The following is a 16,989-nucleotide window of genomic DNA, read 5'->3' on the forward strand; positions in this document are numbered from 1 at the left end:
CCCTTCAGTATCGAGTCTTTGGTTCTGTTATCGTTCTTTGGAGAATGGTGCCTTTTTTTTTGAAGGCAGCCGACCTGGCCACCTGGTCGGGCCCAGCCCCTGAGTTTGGTCTCACTGCTGCCGGTGTTGGTCTAGCAGCTCTGCTCACTCGTTCCTTCTGTGTGGCTCAGCGCTGCAGGTATCATTTCTTCACTGTGACTTGCGTTTTACTTGTTTACTCCATGTCTTATAGGGATGATAATGCCACCCAGTAGAGTAATGTCCTCAGCACGCACTTGCACACCTGCGCAGTGCTCAGCTCGCACGTGCACAGTGCCCAGCATGCACCTGCACACCTGCACAGTACCCAGCATGTACAGTCTCTTGTCGTTAATGTCGCTGCTCTGGCTTCTGCCAATGTGCTTGTCTCTGTGCTGGGTCCAATGGAAAATTGAGTTAAATGTCCTTTGCTTTACCGTTGCCCTTTTGTAGGAAAGGCTCTGCTATTGTGGAATAAATCCTGTTAGACTATCTCCAAGTCCTTGGCGGGAGGAGTAGATCAGTGGTATGTGTGTGTGTGTGTGTGTGTGTGTGTGTGTGTGTGTATGGGGTGGAAATGTGTGTAACACAGCATTTACCATTCTAACCATCATTGATTCAGTGGCATTGAGGACATTCCCAATGCGGTGTGACCATCACCACCCTCCACCTGCAGAACTCCTTACCATCCCAAACAGAAGCTTTGCCCCTTAAACCTCGAGTCCTCATTCTCCCTCCCTCCCCTGGTAACTTTGTGTCCCTGCAGACTTGTTTATTGCAGGTGCCTGGCAGAAGTAGTCACACGGTATTGTCCTTCTGTGTCGGTGTATTTTGCTCAGCCCGGTGTCCTCTAGGTTCAGTTACATTGTAGCGTGTGTCAGAATTTCATTCCTTGTTAGGGCTGAATAATATTCCAGTGTTTCTAAGCACCACCTGTGTCTGTCCATTCATCTGGCAGTGGACCTCAGAGTGGCTCCATCTGTTTCTCAGCTATCGGCTGCTCCAGCGTGGTGACGAGGGCCGCCACGGACGCGGGCCACCACGGACGCTGGGCACTTGTGTCTTTGCAGCTCTGTAGGTGTCATCTTTTGTTTGGGTTCATGCCTCCTTGATGTCTGCCCTCTCCTGGGTCTGTTCTCTGACTTTTGGGGGTGGACATGAGTCCACTCCCTCTGTTTGAAGATGTGCTCTCCGCTTCAGATGTGGTCCATGTTCCAAGCACACTGGCCTACTGCGCTCCCAGGTGCCCTACTGCGCTCCCAGGTGCCCTACTGCGCTCCCAGGTGCCCTACTGCCTTGCAGGTGCCCTACTGTGCTCCCAGGTGCCCTACTGCGCTCCCAGGTGCCCTACTGCCTTGCAGGTGCCCTACTGTGCTCCCAGGTGCCCTACTGCGCTCCCAGGTGCCCTACTGCCTTGCAGGTGCCCTACTGCCTTGCAGGTGCCCTACTGCGCTCCCAGGTGCCCTACTGCCTTGCAGGTGCCCTACTGTGCTCCCAGGTGCCCTACTGCGCTCCCAGGTGCCCTACTGCCTTGCAGGTGCCCTACTGCGCTCCCAGGTGCCCTACTGCCTTGCAGGTGCTCTACTGTGCTCCCAGGTGCCCTACTGCGCTCCCAGGTGCCCTACTGCCTTGCAGGTGCCCTACTGTGCTCCCAGGTGCCCTACTGCCTTGCAGGTGCCGTGCTCTCGAGAACACGGGCAAAAGACACCGCCCTGGCCCCCAGCTGCTCGCAGGCAGAGCATGCAATAGTAGACTCTGAGCCCGATTTAGGTGCATGTTTTTACCTGACTTATGAATATTTTATATCAAATATGTTAGAGAAACAAAAATGAAAACATATACCATCTGTTTAAAGATTATGAGAAAGACGGAGAGTACCACACCACCGCACCTGGGTGCCAGGCAGTGCGCCGAGACGGAGACCAGAGCTCGGAGGGACGGGAGCAGGAGCTGGGGGCGCTGGCGAGGAGGCGGGGCTGCAGGTTGGCCAGGGTGCAGTGAGGAGGAAGAGCTCCTGCTGGGGTCACCTCAGGCAGCCTGTGGGCGGAGGGCCTGCCTGTGCTCGGCTGTGACACCGCCGTCCACTGCGTGTGGTCGGCTCGAATGCCCTGTCAGCTGGCGCGAAGGGTGTGGGTCACTGTCAAGCTGAAGTGCCCTCTGTCGCCCACATTCCGGATGTAGACGACCCCTGTTTGTTGTGCTGGCTGCCAGTGCCGTCCTGCGAGCTGACCCCTTCGCAGTGCTCGGTGCTGGTGTTCACCTGAGGCCTCCCTCGTCACCAGATGGGCTCTGCGGCGGGCGGGTGTGCGTCCCGCTCTGCGTGACCACCTAGTAAATACCTGTCAGAAGCGAAAGGACTCTGCTGGGCGCCATCCGTTGGAGCATCTAGTTTTGAGAGCTGCAGGGCTCAGACCCGGGGTGACCCGTCTCGTGTTGGAAAGTCACTTTCCCTTGGCAGGAGAACACTGGCCCGGCCATCGGGTTGAGGTGGGTTCCTGGGGAGCGAGTTGCTGGGGAAGGGCGGGCCGGGGCTGGCCGATTGGATAAGATAAGGAGGGAACAGGTCACGCTGCGGATTCTGTGTCTGCTTCTGAAAAGAGGAGCTGTCCTCCTGGCCGGAGTCCCTGTGCGCAGGAGGCAGAGAGCATGATAGCCGGCAGGGCGGGAACCCGAGAGGCCAGGACCGCGAGCGCCCGGCCTGTGGCCCAGAGGCTCAGGCTTGAACACTGTTCAAGGTGTCCTGGAGTCTCGTTTCGAGTCTTGGGTCTCCTGAGGTCTGACTTGGATGAAGAAATAAAAACGATCCTGACATCCCTACCTCCAGACGTTGGCGTTTGCGTGGAGAACCTCTGCGGTGAGGCGAGCCAGACCGGGGAGCAGGGGCCTGCCGGGGGACAGCCAGCTGCAAGAAGAGTTTGGATGGGACTTGTCACCCCGCAGAGCCGTCCTCTTACGGAAGAGGCAGCCGTGGCCTGGAGGGGAGCCAACCGGGGAGCAGGGGCCTGCTGGGGTACAGCCAGCTGCAAGAAGAGTTTGGATGGGACTTGTCACCCCACAGAGCCGTCCTCTTACAGAAGAGGCAGCCATGGCCCGGAGGGGAGGGGCAGCTGCCGGGCAGGGCAGGCGGGTGGCCCCTCTCCCCCCGGAGGGCCTGCCCACCACAGGCCGTGAACCCACACGCCGGGCGCTCTCTCTGCAGGACACCCCACTCAGAGCCTATCTGGACCTTGGTGTTTGTCCAGAGGAGGGTCGGCCGGGTGGGAAGGGTCTGGAAACATGGAGCCTCGGGAGCAGGCGCGCTGGGCATTAGACAAAGTGTCTCCAGGAGGACTTTGGGCCAGTCTTGTCCTGTGTGCCCTGGACAGCCAGAGCCAGAGCCAAGTCCTGGCCCTCAGGGAGGTGTGACTCCTCGTGAGAGACTCCAAAACAAGTGACCTTTAGTGGACTATGCCAGTGGCCTGTGAATAAAATACAGCAGGATCTTGGGGTAGAAAGTGCTTGGGGTACGCTGAGTTTGTGGGTCCAGGATGACCTCCCTGAGGAGCGACATTGGGCTGAAGCCTGAATGAGGAGGGAGTGATGGCGAGGGGCTGGTGGGGCGGGAGGTGGGGGGGGAGGCAGCGTGGGCCCCGCGGCGCTGTGCCGCTCGGAGCTGCCGGGCCTCACTGGCCTTCGGAAGAGCCCGCTCTGGGTTCGGTGGTGTCGCCCCAGTGCAGGGGAGTCCCGTCGGGCCTCGGAGCAGGTGCTGGGGCAGATGCTGTTGAGAGTGGCCTGGCTCTTGGGAGCCCAGGGAAAGGAGCGGCACCAAGTCCTCTCTTGCTCTGGCCTCAGGCTGCGGGTGGGGTGCGGGTGGGGTGCGGGTGGGGCAGGAGGTGGGTGAGCCGGGGAGGTGGCTTTCGCAGGCATTCATCTCTGTGACTGCGTTTTCCCGCATGTCATCTTTAACCGTCTGTTGCGTTCCTTCGTGTGGGACTCGGGGTCTCCTCGCTGGTACCCCTGAGATGTAGCCTGTCGCTGAGTTATTGTCCCGTTGGTTTCAAGACAGGTTATATCAGTTTACACGGTCACCTCTTTCCCTAAGGAAGTAAAAAATATTTTTAAGCAGTAAATTGTCCTTCTGTCTTGTTTCTATTAATATATATTTTTTAAATCCTCGCCCGAGGACATTTTTTTTTTTTCATTTATCTTCAGAGCAGGAGGGGGAGAGGGAGGAAGAGAGAGAGAAACATCTATGTGAGAGAGACACATCGAGTGGCTGCCACCCACATGACCCCAACTGGGGCCAGGGACAAACTGCAACCGAGGTACATGCCCTTAGTGGGAGCCAAACCCGGGTCTCTCTGGTCCACGAGCCAATGCTCTAACCGCTGAGCCAAACCAGCCAGGGCTCTATTAACATTTTTAAAGCTCACATCGACTTTGCACGTGTTTCGGCCGCTCTGAGGAAGTGAACTGGACCTGCCATGTTCCCTGAGCCCAGAGACCCCGCGGGCGTTCTGCACATGGTCCCTAGCGGTCGGGGGCCGTCCTCCCGAAGGACGTGTGGGCAGACTGTGTCGACCGATGCCGCGGGAGTGTGCTGTGCCCTAGATGCAGTCTCCCTGCGAACCGAAGCAAAATGCTCACACATCCCCTATCTGCCTCGAGTTTTATAAATATTTATACTGTATTTGAAAAAGCATGCATTTCTGTCTCTCTTTCTATTCAGTAGTCACGGTACCTGATTTAGGGTTAATTTGCAAAAAGCTGTCAGACTTGGTTGTACTTTAAAGACATTTGTTTTTTACTCTTTTTAAAAGCCTAGTTGTCTAGTCCTGGCTGGTTTGGCTCAGCGGCTAGGGTGTCGGCCCTCAGACCAGAGTCCTGGGTTTGATTCTGGTCAAGGGCACGGACCTCGGTTGCGGTTCGTCCTTAGCCCTGGTTGGGGTCCTGCGAAGGCAACCAGTTGATGTGTTTCTCTCTCTCTCTCCCCCTTCCTCTCGCTCTCTGAAGATAAATGGAAAAATATCCTCTGGTGAGGATTAAGAAAAAAGCTGAGAGCTCTCCTCCCCAGGTTTGTGGGTGCCGACAGGGCTCTGCTGTGCTCTGCGGGCTCCTCCGCTGCCACCCCCCTCCCCCCCCCGTGGTGATGACATCTCATCTGACAGTCCGCTGTTCTCGCTCACTGGTGCCACCCGAAGTCCTCCCCGCCTGCTGCAGTGAGAGTGACTGTCATGTGTACTGCGTTCCAGGGAATGTCCGTCCTCTTAATTTGCTGTCTGAGCACATTTGAGTCTTCAGAGAAGAGTCGTGAGCTTGCTGTCTTTACCTTGAACTCACGTAATCACTGTTGCTCTGTTCTCTGCCTGCACCGACTTGACTAGTCTGAGAAGTACCATCCGCCACCTCGGGCAAGAGCCCAGGCACCTTGCTCCCTTCCTGTCCCCGAAGCTGCTCCCCAGGTCTGGTGATGCGCCCAGGGAGAGGAGGGATCTGGCCAGTGCTCGCTGGTCCTTGGGCACAGCTGTCCCAGCTTCAACCCCGAGGGTCGCCGTGGAGAGGGCTGCCTGGAAACGGGCCCTTCCCCAGACGTGAGAGCGCGGAGATTCTGGACACCGCCGGCGGACAGAACACGTGTGGGTGAGCACCACGCCCCCCGCCCCGATTCCCCTCTGACGCGGCTCCGCGTGGGGGCCACGCACTTGCTGCTGGCCCGGGCCCAGCACACCCGAAGCCCTGGTGAAGGGGAGGGGAGAGGCCTCAGCACTGCCGCAGGGCCTGGGCCGCCGGCGCGTGGACGAGCAGAGGCTGCCAGGCCTGCGTGCAGGGACCGCGCTGACGTTCAGGCACGAGCAGGAGTTCGAGAGAGTTCAAGGACGCGGAACAGGAAGGTGCTTGCTGGTGGATTCGCCATCAGTTCGGCCATGAAACATCCTGGGTTTCCCAGGGTGGCCGGAGGAACGATGTCCTGTTGTGATTTCAAATGCCCTCCGTTGTGGGGTGACGCCAGTTACTTGTCTCATTTTTTCACGTGTTGCCTGGGGGGATGGATTACGACTCTGTGCCTGACCTTCACTGTGACCTTCACCACGGGATGTGAGGTCTGCTCTCGGATGCGCATGTTGTATGGTTCTCCCTTTACCCCCGCCCCTCCCCCAGGTGCTCTTGCTTCAGGGGAGGGTCCCTGCCTGTGCTGATGCGTCCCAGGGTCCGTCCCTGGGTCCTGACAGCGCGGCAAGGAGGCAGCACTCAGTCTGGATAATTCCTGGGAATGACTGGTCCTGACCCTCCTCTGCCTGAGCCTCCTGGAAGGTGGCAGCAGGGGCGTCGCTGAGGACGGGCTGCGGCCGGTTCTCACTAGTGAGAACACACGGCCTCGGGCGTGTCTGGAGAACATGCAGCACGTACGTGCGGACGGAAGCAGTCACAGTGGCTGCTGACCCCTGTGCACCAGGGGCTGCTGAGCTCGTCACACATTTCTCCAGAGCCCAGCAGCCCAGGGCGACAGGAGCGGTGCTGCTCCTCATTCACACATGGGACACTGAGGCCCAGAGGTTAAACCGGAGCCCAGATCATGCAGCCCCTGCGTGGTGGTGGAGTTCAGACGGGCTGGCTGGCTCCGGGTGGGGCGCGCTCGCCCAGGTGCCGTGATAACGGCATGAACGCTTCAGGCGTCTCCTCTCGAGGACCCTAGCGCCCTGTGATTCTGCTCCTGCCAGGGGCCGTTTGGCAATATCCGGGGACATTCTGGCTTGCCGTTGAGTGTGGGGGTGCTGCTGGCATCTCGTGGTGAGGGAAGGGGCTCTGCTGAACACCCTGCCGTGCACAGGGTACCCCACACCCAGGCATTGTCTGGCTGCCATGTCAATAGTGCCGAGGCTGAGAAATCCTGTTAGAGTAACATGTGCTCATTCTTTCTTTCCTTTCTTCTTATTGTTATTTTTAATCCTCACCCAAGGACACTTTCGCATTCATCTTCAGATAGAGCGAGAGGGAGAGAGGAAGAGAGTGAGAGAGAAACATTGATGCGAGAGAGACACATCGAGTGGTTGCCACCCACACGACTCCAACGGGGCCGGGGACAAACTGCAACCGAGATACGTGCCCTCAGCGCAGTGGTTCTCAACCTTCCTGATGCCGCGACCCTTCAACACAGCTCATGTTGTGGGGACCCCCAACCATAACATTATTTTTGTTGCTACTTCATAACTATCATTTTGCTACTGTGATGTCTTAGGCGACCCGTGACAGGGTCATTCGACCCCCAAAGGGGTTGCGGCCCACAGGTCGAGAACCGCTGTAGCGGGAACCGAACCCAGGCCTCTCTGGTCCGTGGGCCGACGCTGTATCTGCTGAGCCAGACTGGCCAGGGCCATTTTATCATTTTTGATGAGAATAATGCAATACTGAACTTATGTCTTGGCATACTGTCCTCAGCTCTTACTAACGGAGAAAAACCAGTTTGTGGCCCTTCGACAAGGACAGTGTGGTCACAGCGTCCCTGTCCCGGGCTCGAGCCAGGGTCTGTTCTTCCTGTTGTCTGTGCTCGTCACAGAGAGAGGTGATCATCATGTGGCCCAGGACTTCGGCTGCCCGAGCTGGTGTCGCTCTGGATGGGCTGCCGAGGGAGCGCGGGAGATTCCAGAGAAGCCTGGAATGGAGGAATGGAGGGAATGGAGGGCGCTGGGGGAATGGAGACCGTCGCCTCGGGGGAATGGAGACCGTCGCCTCGGGGGAATGGAAACCGTCGTCTCGGGGGAATGGAAACCGTCGCCTCGGGGGAATGGAAACCGTCGTCTCTGGGGAATGGAAACCGTCGTCTCGGGGGAGGGAGGTGTGCGTGGTGGGAGGACGCGGAGTCGGAGCAGTGCTGACGGTAGGGCGGTCCCGGACCCGACCGGAGCATCGGAGACATGGTTGAAGGGAACGAGGGGCCGGGGGTCATGCTCTGTGCCCGCTCTGTGCATGATGAATACGTAAAGTAATCAGGAACCGTCATATCTCACTGTCACAAGCCACACTCGGAGGGTTCCTGGGAGTTGAAGATTCCTTTAGGGACTAGTCTCAGCGCCTGGCAGGTCGTGGGTGCTCGGTACGCACTCGTAACCGGAGTGAACGGGGAGGGGGTGTGGATGAGGCCACCAGGGTCTGCTGTCCCTAAGCCAGCTCCGCGGGTGCTCCCCGGGAAAGAGGGGGATCCTCGGAAGATTCTGCTCCGGAGGCTGTGCCCGGCTCTCTCTGCTAAAGCTGATGCGTGCGCCCCGAGGCCACAGTGCGCCCCCAAGAGAGGTGGCTGAGCACCCCGCAGAGGTCACGAGCTCTTACGAAGGGTCCCTGAGGAGCGCTGTCCAGCTGCCCCAGCGGGAGGCCAGCCGAGCGCCGCCACTGGCCGGGTAGATAGAAGCCAGGGTCTCCCTGGAGGCCAGCGGCGAACCACCCCAGACCCAGCACGCGGAGAGCAGCCCTCTGGTTTCTGCCGCCCACGTTTAGCAAAGGCTGAGGTTTTGCCAAATTTATCATTTTTAGCCTTTTTTTAAAAAGAAAGTGAGCCTCCTGGTGGCCTCTCTTATCAGAGTTGGGTGAGTGACCCGAAGATTCCGGAGCACAGGGGTGGCCTGGGCTGTCCGTGCACGTCCTCTCGTGACCCGGGAGCCTGTCCTTGGACCCCGGGCATCCGCGGGCCAGCCAGACACTCAGGTTCCAGCTTCTGCAATCCCCCCCCCCCCCAACTGGAGAGAGCCACGCCCCCCGCCGCTCCTCGCTGACACACAGAAGTCCCTACTGCCCTGTCCTTTAGGGGCGTGCCTCTGTTGTGGAAAAATGGAAGAATCTGGCTCTCCCCATCCAGCCGTAATCAGAACACATGAGTGGTTGGTTGTGCTGTTGTGAACAAGGGAACAAGAACTGGGTTTGGTGTTTCTAGCGATTGCTGGACTTGTTAGTGGGCACACACCCCTTCCGTCCACGTGTCTGTCGGAGCACATCAGGGCACGAGCCATGGCCGCGGGAAGCCTCGAGTCTGCGGGCGTCGACGTTAGCAGAGTCGGTTTGTTTTTTTTTTGTTTGTTTTTTTATCCTCACCCGAGGACATTTTTCCATTTTTTGTTCAGATAGAGTGGGAGGGAGAGAAAGGAACAGAGAGAGAGAGAGAGAAACATCGATGTGAAAGGAACACATTGAGTGGCTGCCACCCGCACGACCGACCAGGGCCGGGGACAAACCGCAACCGAGGTACATGCCCTTAGCGGGAACCGAACCCGGGTCTCTCTGGACCGCAGGCCGACGCTCTAACCGCTGAGCCAAACCGGCCAGGGCAGCAGAGTCGGTTTGTATCAGCAGCCGTGATGATGCTGTATCTGTGGCTCTCCTGCCTGCCCGTCACGGGCCCTGCTTGAGCCCGTCGCTTTGCTGAGGGCTCGCTCGTGCTAGGCACCGTCACGAGCCCTGGGTCGTGTTACAGCTCCTCCTCGGGCCTCTGCCGATGACAAGCAGGTCTGGAGAGCGCCCTCAGGTGGCAGAGCCATGGCTCAGATCGTCGGCTTCTGAACCAGTCACTAACTGAGGGCCACTCGCCACTGTTCTTCGGGTTCACAGGATCATGAAGTGGGGTACGGTCCTGGGAGCAGTTGGCTGTCTTCCCAGTGCCCTCCGACTTGACCTCTGTCATCTGAGGTCGGTGAGGCGCGGCTGCCCCCACCACAGATGGGGACTCTGCAGGCCAGACAGCTAAGGTTGGGCCGGACCCTGAACCAGGGTCTTTTGAAAACAAGCGTCAACCTTCCGCCCTGGGTTCATCGTGATCTCTGCCCTCCTTGGTTGCCCTTCTGCCCAGCACTAGGCCAGGTTAGCTTGTTTCCCCCTATGGCCTCCGAGCCTGCTCCCAGGGTCTCGGCTGTTAGACAGGACAGCCTGCAGTGCAGCTTCTGAGCAGTTCCGGAAATTACATCATTTCTGTGTTGTTTTTCGCATTTTTCAAATTTATTCATTGGAGAGAGAGACAGAGAGACTGACTTGGTGTTCTGCTTATCTCTCATTCACTGGCTGCTGCTTGTGGGAGCCTGCTGGGATGGGGCCTGCAGCCTGGGCGAATCAGGACGACACTCTCCAGCCAAGCTCCTGGCCAGGGCGGAACTTTGATGGTGTTGAAACTGTTGACCAGTTTTCAGGTTGCGTGTAGACTTCAGCCTGCTCCTCACAGCAAATGCAAGGACAGCAAGTGGGCATCCCCAGCTCCTGTGCAGCCTGTCCCTGGCCCTCCATTCTGGGCAGAACTGTGCCTCTGTCGGCACCTGTCGTGTTTCTGTTGTTTCGGGGGCGGGCGTGATCTTCCTCAGGTCAAGCCACACCGAGGTGCGCAGGGAGACACGGGCCTCTCCGCATAGTGCAGGGAACACACCCGTTTCATACGCATCTGTCGGGCCGCGGTTGTGCTTCAGGGTGTGGACTGATACTGTGTGTTAAAGATCTGTGTACACACGTCTGTGTCTGCGGCGTCGGTGAGGGTTCTGCTGGGATGGAGACGGCGAGCGAGTCGTGTTTACTGGCTGCTAACATCCGCTCCTTCTGGTTGCTTTGAGGTCGCGGCTGCTCCCTGGTGGTTACCTGTCAAAGGCGCCAACTGGAGACACCCAGAAGGGCCCGACTCCACGGTCCTGCACAGGTGAGGCCCTGGCTCTTTCCCCAGTGGACGTTTTCATTCCGGAACAGGTGCCAGGCTGCTGCAGGGACTCTGTGCTGTCCTCACCTGCAGGGGCGAGAAGGGTCCACCTGGGTTGGTTTGCAGAAGAGACGGCAGGAAACAACACATTTACGTAGACCTGACCCTGCACCCGCTCTCGGGAGGCGCCTAATGCCTGGCCTCTGTCCTTCCTCATTTGTCCTGTCCAGAAGTCGCCCTTGTGGCCCCGGCCAATGTGGTCCAGCGGTTAGAGTGTCAGCCTGTGGACCTAAGGGTCGCAGGTTCAATCCCCGGTTCCAGTCCAGGTTGCGTGGGAGCAACCAATCGACGTGTCTCCCTCACATCCATGTCTCTCTCTCCCCCTCCCTCCCTCCCACTCTATCTAAACATCAGTGGAAAAATATCCTCTGGTCAGGATTAACAAAAAAGAAAGAAAATAGAAAAGTTGCTCTTGTAGGTTTTTTCCCTGGACGGGCCAGTGACCAAGCTCATGACATGTTGACTCTGCATCCTGCCCATTGTTCCTCTGCGAGTGGGTCAGTGGGAAGACGGTGTCTGCAGGGGGCAGTGCGCCTGGCTCGGCCGGGTCCCTGTGGCCTCCGGTCCTGCAGACTCTCTGCAGGGGGCAGTGTGACCGGCTCGGCCAGGCCCCTGTGGCCTCCAGTCCTGCAGACTGTCTGCAGGGGGCAGTGTGCCCGGCTTGGCCGGGTCCTTGTGGCCTCCGGCCTGCAGACTCTCTGCAGGGGGCAGTGTGCCCGGCTCGGCCGGGCCCCTGTGGCCTCCGGCCCTGGGCTGACACACTTCGCAGCTGCCATGTGACCGAAACCTGCAGAGCGGCAAGTCGGCCAGCACGTCTCCGGGGTGCGAGGAAATAATTATCTCGAGCGAAAATAGAGGAGTATTAGACCCCGGAGGTGGAGGAAGCTTGGGTCAGGACTCAGCATCTCAGGAGCCCAAGGAAACTGCTCTCCTAACCCACTTCTTCTGGTGGCACTTGGGGCCTCGTCTGTGCCCGCGTTCCTGGTCATCACCCTCGTGGTCAGGGAGCCGGCATGTGTGAGCGACGGGGGTCCATCAGAGGCTGAGGTGGCAGCTCCGCCATGGACAGGCTGGGGGGTGGCAAGTCAGAGGATCCTGGGGTGCCTGAGCCTGTTGGTTCCCCGTTAACATCTTTCCTGAATTCCGCTTAGAAGCAAAAGCTGAGGGGAGAAGGAAACCAGGGGGCGTGCCCTGACCTCTGAGTCTGGCCTCTGAGAGGACACCTCTCACAGGCCACATGCACGGTGGCCCCCGGCAGGCCCCTGGGAGCCTGTGGGGAGGATCCGCTGCGTTCTGCAGGGTGACGGGGGAGCCCACTGGGAGTGTCTCATCCACGTGAACGGCAGGCAGTCAGGCTGTGGTGCTGGGAATGTTGGTGTCCCCTCTTCACACCCCAGGCCTCTACCCTCTGCACCCTAGAAACAGGAGGCCTGGGCTCTGGAGGGAGGCAGGTGCGCTGCCCCTCTGTGGACGGAGACGGAGTGCAGCCAGGTGTCACGGCCGGGGCTCTGGACACGTGCTGGGACAGTCGGTGCCCAGTGCTCCCGGGTGTGGACGCCTGTGGGAGGGGCGGGCAGGGGTGAAGCCGACTGCCTTGTGGACTGAGGAGTCCCAGCCAGTCCCACAGGGGTCTTGGGGTGCACATGGTCCCCAGGTTTGAGCTGTGGCGGCCAGAATGGCCAGGCCTCCTGCCCCCGCTGCGGTCAGCCCTTGGTGGCTTTGAGCTGGCTCTTGGCGGCTGTGGGCCCGGAGGGGGCTGGGAGCTGGAGCACCCCTTCCTTAGAGGGGCCTGGGGACATCTCCAGAGCCACTGCCCCGCCGAGGTCCTCTGGGGTCTGGGCCTGCCCACGAAGTGTAAGAGGACAGACCACCCCTCGGGAGCCTGGGCGTCAGGATCCTGCGGTGGAGGGTGACGGGCGGGGCACGCCGGGGCTCACCTGGGGACCGGGGCATCAGCGTCACAGAGCGAGCTGAGGGTGACGGGCCCTGTGCCGAGCTGGTTCCCATGCCCTGTCCCAGTTCACGTCCCTCCTCACTCCGTGTCCCCAGGCTAGACCACCCGGTTCTCCACGTGTCCTGGAACGATGCCGTGGCCTACTGTGCGTGGGCTGGGAAGCGCCTGCCCACGGAAGCCGAGTGGGAGTACAGCTGCCGGGGGGGCCTGCACGACAGGTACGTGGGGCCCGTCCCGCCCGAGCGTGTGCCGACCTTCTGGATCTGGGGGGCTTGTTCTGGTCAGAAAGTCGCCCTGAGCCTGACGACCACGGCTCTCTTCCCGGGCTTCGCTCACGTCCACGGAGTTGCTCAGCGACAGGCCCGTGGTCACCAATGCCAGCTGGTGGACTCCCCGCCGTCCCCGGCACCGCCCGCCAGGCCCTGGTGCACCCCGGGCCTCTGTGCTCCGGCCCGGGGCGTGCTGCCCTGTGTCCTTGTGTCGGGGTCTCGCGTGCAGCGCCTGCTCCGCCTCTCGGCTGTGAGACGGAGACCTGTCTGGGCACCTCTTCTAGGAGAGGCCTGCGGTGCCTGACCGCCCTGCGCCGCTCCAGACCCGCGTAGGCCCCTGGCCTCCGGGTGTCCTCTGAGTTCTGCGCGGGCCTCCGGCGCCCCCCAGACGGAGGGGGTGGGGACTGGCTGTGGGCCGGCTGCGCAGACGTTTAACACCCCTGCAAGCAGCTTTGTCTGCTGCGTTCCAGACGTGAACCCGTGACGCACCCAGAGCGGGCGAGCGGGGCCGCTCCCTCGTGTCTGTCGTAGGAAGTGTTACGATGTCTCCCCTTCCCCACTGACCCGCTTTCTTGCGTCCCCGCCCCCCTGGAGGCCAGAAGCCTGCGTGGGCAGCTGAGCCTGTGTCTTTCCCGCAGACTCTTCCCCTGGGGCAACAAGTTGCAGCCCCGAGGCCAGCATTACGCCAACGTCTGGCAGGGCGAGTTTCCCGTGACCGACACCGGCGAGGACGGCTACCGGGGCACCGCGCCCGTGAGTAGGGCTTCGGGAGGGGCAGCAGCTCGGGGGACGGACGGGAGAGCTGGGGCACCCCCTGCCCCCGTGTCCATCACTGCGCGTCGTGAATGCTGTAACGCGTCAGGCAGTCTTCAGATGACGCATTTCCTTCCTGACTCCATGCACTTCCTGCAGAAACTTGGGGAAACGAGGGACAGAAGTCAGGGCCCTGACTCGGCCCCTCGGCCCCGTGAGCACCGGGTGCACCCAGGCTGGTGGTGGTCAGCAGCGCCGGCGGGGCTTGGCCGCATGCGCGGATGCTCTGTTCCGGGGCGCGGGTGCTGCTCTGCCTGCTCCCCAGGGGAGCGGCAGACACAGCTGTAGCCAGGTCCCTGTCTCCAAAGCCTGTGCTTACCCCGCAGGGGATGGCGTAGGGGCTCGGGGGTGCAGGCGCCTGCAGCTTTGACTTCGTGCGTTGGCTCGCAGTGAGCACAGTCCTTAAACCCTGTCCCCCGTCCCATCAGGACCGCGCGTCAGCCATGAACATTCCTCACAAACGTTCTGAGCAGCGAGGTCACCGTCACTGGCACGAGCCTCCCTCACTCACCTCCGGCTGCTGCAGGTGTAGGCAGGTCTGTCCTTTTGGTTAAGGTGGCAAAGCGAGTAGCATGTGGAGATTAGGTTGTATCTCTGGTAATGTTTTCAAGGTAGATTCCCAGCAGGAAACTAACAAGTCAGAGCCCAGAACACTTTCTCCGTGAGGGTCTCGGGCTGTGGCCCAGGTACTCTCCAGAACACCTGCGGCCGTCTCCTGCGGGCTCCTGGCTCACTGCTGCCCCCCACCGGCAGAGCCACGTGGCGGGGAGTGAAGACGGCCGTTCTCTCCTGACACAGGAGGAGGGAGTCTGGGAGGGGCGTCTCTTCACCTGGGGTGGTTTCCAAGGAGAACTGAGCAGGACCTGGTGATGGGACCACAGGGGAAGAGCCCCCACCTGGATGTCGTGAACTCCTGTGTCCCGCCCACTCTGGACCCAGCCAGCTGGCCTGACCCCCGTGGCCTGAGGCAGGGTTTGCCCTTAGGCAGGGGTCACTGCCCCGGGGGTCACTGCCCTTCCGCGCTCTCCTGAAAACAGGCCTGTGTGAGGATTTCTCCTGTTCATCTGTTTTCTTGAGGCTCCTGGGAGGAAGCCTTGGGCAGTGTGATCAGCTTCACAGTGAGCAGCTCAAGTCTGTATTCTTGGTGGCAGAGCCCACACAGTAACTGGGGGTGGTGACCCCCAGGTTTTACCTTGCATAAATATGAACGTTTCTAAAGGAAAGTGCCTCAGCCCTGAGTGGAGGTGTCTCCTCACCTGGCGGATGAGCACAGCGGGGGGTGGAGGGGTCGGCTCGCAGCTGCGGAGTGTGGGCCTGAGGACGTGCTCCGTGGCCGGGGCCTGCGCTGTGCACCTGCCAGCAGGGCCGCGCCCTCCGCCAGGGCTTCTCCCACCTCCCGAGCAACCCGACTTCTCCTTCCCACGCCTCCAGCCACTGCCCTCCTGCCCTCTGCTGGGCTCCAAGTCCCCGAAAGAACAGCTTGTGCCCGAGGCCCCTCCTCCCCTGCCCCTCTGCTTTGCATTTCTGCTCGGGGTCTGCCCACACCTGCCATTGTAGGGAGGGGCACCCAGCTGCACCCTCCTCCTGGGCTTTGGGGTGCGCCCCACCTTCCCCTGCTCATCCCACCCGCCTTTCAGAATTGGAGCTCTGCTTCTCTTAGTGTGCTCGTCCCTCCTTCATTAAGCTCTGTGGGGGTGGTGTCCCCGAGCTGTCAGTGGGCAGGCCTGGGGTTAGCGCGGGGCCGCCGAGGGGCTGAGGGCGCAGAGAGGGAACGCAGCCTCCCTCCCGACTGGGTTCTCGTCGGGGTCGGGTTGCCCGGCTCTGAGATGCCCCCGGAGCCCGTCGGACCTGGACCCGGAGCAGACAGCATGGACTCCACTTGTTATTCCTTTTAGACCCAATTCGCTGTAGGGGCAGATAAAACAGAACAAAACAAAAACCCAACGCTGACCCAATTTTCTTTGTTTAAAAAGTAAAATTTCTCTCTGAGCTTTTCCATTAAGAAACGCTGGAACAAATGTAAGTCACTGAAAGAGAAACTGTTCTGCATCGGCTGTTGCTCAGCTGAAGCTTTTCTCTTGCGCCTCCCTCCTCGTCCTAAGAGCTTACACCTCCTTCCGTCTGTGCCTCTGGGCAGGCCGACCCGCCGGGGGCACACTCCAGGGCGCTGGCCGCAGAGCCCCTGCGGTGTCCCGGAATGCAGAGGCTGCAGACACCCCCGGGGTTCCATCTCCTTTGTGAGAAGGTCCCTCACGGTTTTTTTAATCCTCCCTTGAAGACCCCCCCCCCTTTTTTAAATTGATTTGGGAGAGAGAGGAAGGGAGAGAGAGAAACATCGATATAAGAGAGAAATATTGATGAGTCGCCGCTAGGTTGCGCCCCAACTAGGGATCGAACCCGTAACCTGGGCTTGTGCCCTGACCAGGACTCGAACCTGCAGGGTTTTATGTACAGGTCGATGCTCCCACTGACGGGGCCACCTGGCCGGAGCCCCTCCTTGTTTTGATGGTAATGACTGAGGCCTAAGGATAAGACGGTGAGTGGGGGCGCTGGTGGAGAGGACAGTACTGACTTGGGGGTCTCTTAGCACTAAACGTCCTTGTGTGGCCAGCACAGCTCAGCGCTGATGACAAGACGGGGTCTCGCAAGGCGCTTCAGGTACTGGCAGGTGCCGGCGCAGGCACATCGCCCGGCAGACGCAGACGCAGACGCAGACGCAGACGCAGACGCAGACGCAGACGCAGACGCAGACGCAGACGCAGACGCAGACGCAGACGCAGACGCAGACGCAGACGCAGACGGGCGTGGAGCGTGCTGGCCGCCGCCCACGCCTGGGCCGCCTGCCCTGCCCTGTGACGCGGGTGCGCTCTCCTGGCTCTTCTGACCCCCGAGCGCTCAACACCGAGAAATGGCTCTTTCTTTATTTTGTTCACATTGGCCAAGTTGTATTTGAACTGTTGGGATGAACATTAATATTCAGACTTTGACGTTAACCTCTTAGTGCATTTCTGCACCAAAGAGGTTTTCTAAACAAGGTTTTCCGTTCTGCATCTTTAGGTTGACGCCTTCCCCCCCAACGGGTACGGCCTGTACAACATCGTGGGCAACGCGTGGGAGTGGACGTCCGACTGGTGGACCGTTCGCCATTCTGCTCAGGAAGCGCTCAACCCAGTGAGTGGCATCGCTGTGGCCCCGTCCTCGGGCTCCTGGCCGCCTGCGGGCTCACGTGCCCTGGGAGT

At 60.1% G+C, this 16,989-nt stretch overlaps 1 protein-coding gene across 7 annotated transcripts in view; it reads left to right on the plus strand.

The window, feature by feature from the left end:
* The window catches only part of SUMF1 (sulfatase modifying factor 1), a 103,122-nt gene that overhangs the window by 17,813 nt on the left and 68,320 nt on the right, over window positions 1–16,989 (plus strand). For all 7 annotated transcript variants that reach the window (XM_036266902.1, XM_036266900.1, XM_036266901.1 and 4 more), the window contains 4 exons: window positions 10,575–10,657; window positions 12,764–12,886; window positions 13,576–13,690; window positions 16,808–16,921. In XM_036266902.1, the coding sequence (XP_036122795.1) occupies window positions 10,575–10,657; window positions 12,764–12,886; window positions 13,576–13,690; window positions 16,808–16,921 (435 nt within the window). The remainder of the gene's footprint in view (window positions 1–10,574; window positions 10,658–12,763; window positions 12,887–13,575; window positions 13,691–16,807; window positions 16,922–16,989) is intronic.

Source organism: Molossus molossus, unplaced genomic scaffold (assembly GCF_014108415.1).
Source record: "Molossus molossus isolate mMolMol1 unplaced genomic scaffold, mMolMol1.p scaffold_m16_p_18, whole genome shotgun sequence".
In the NCBI taxonomy this organism is placed as follows: domain Eukaryota; kingdom Metazoa; phylum Chordata; class Mammalia; order Chiroptera; family Molossidae; genus Molossus; species Molossus molossus.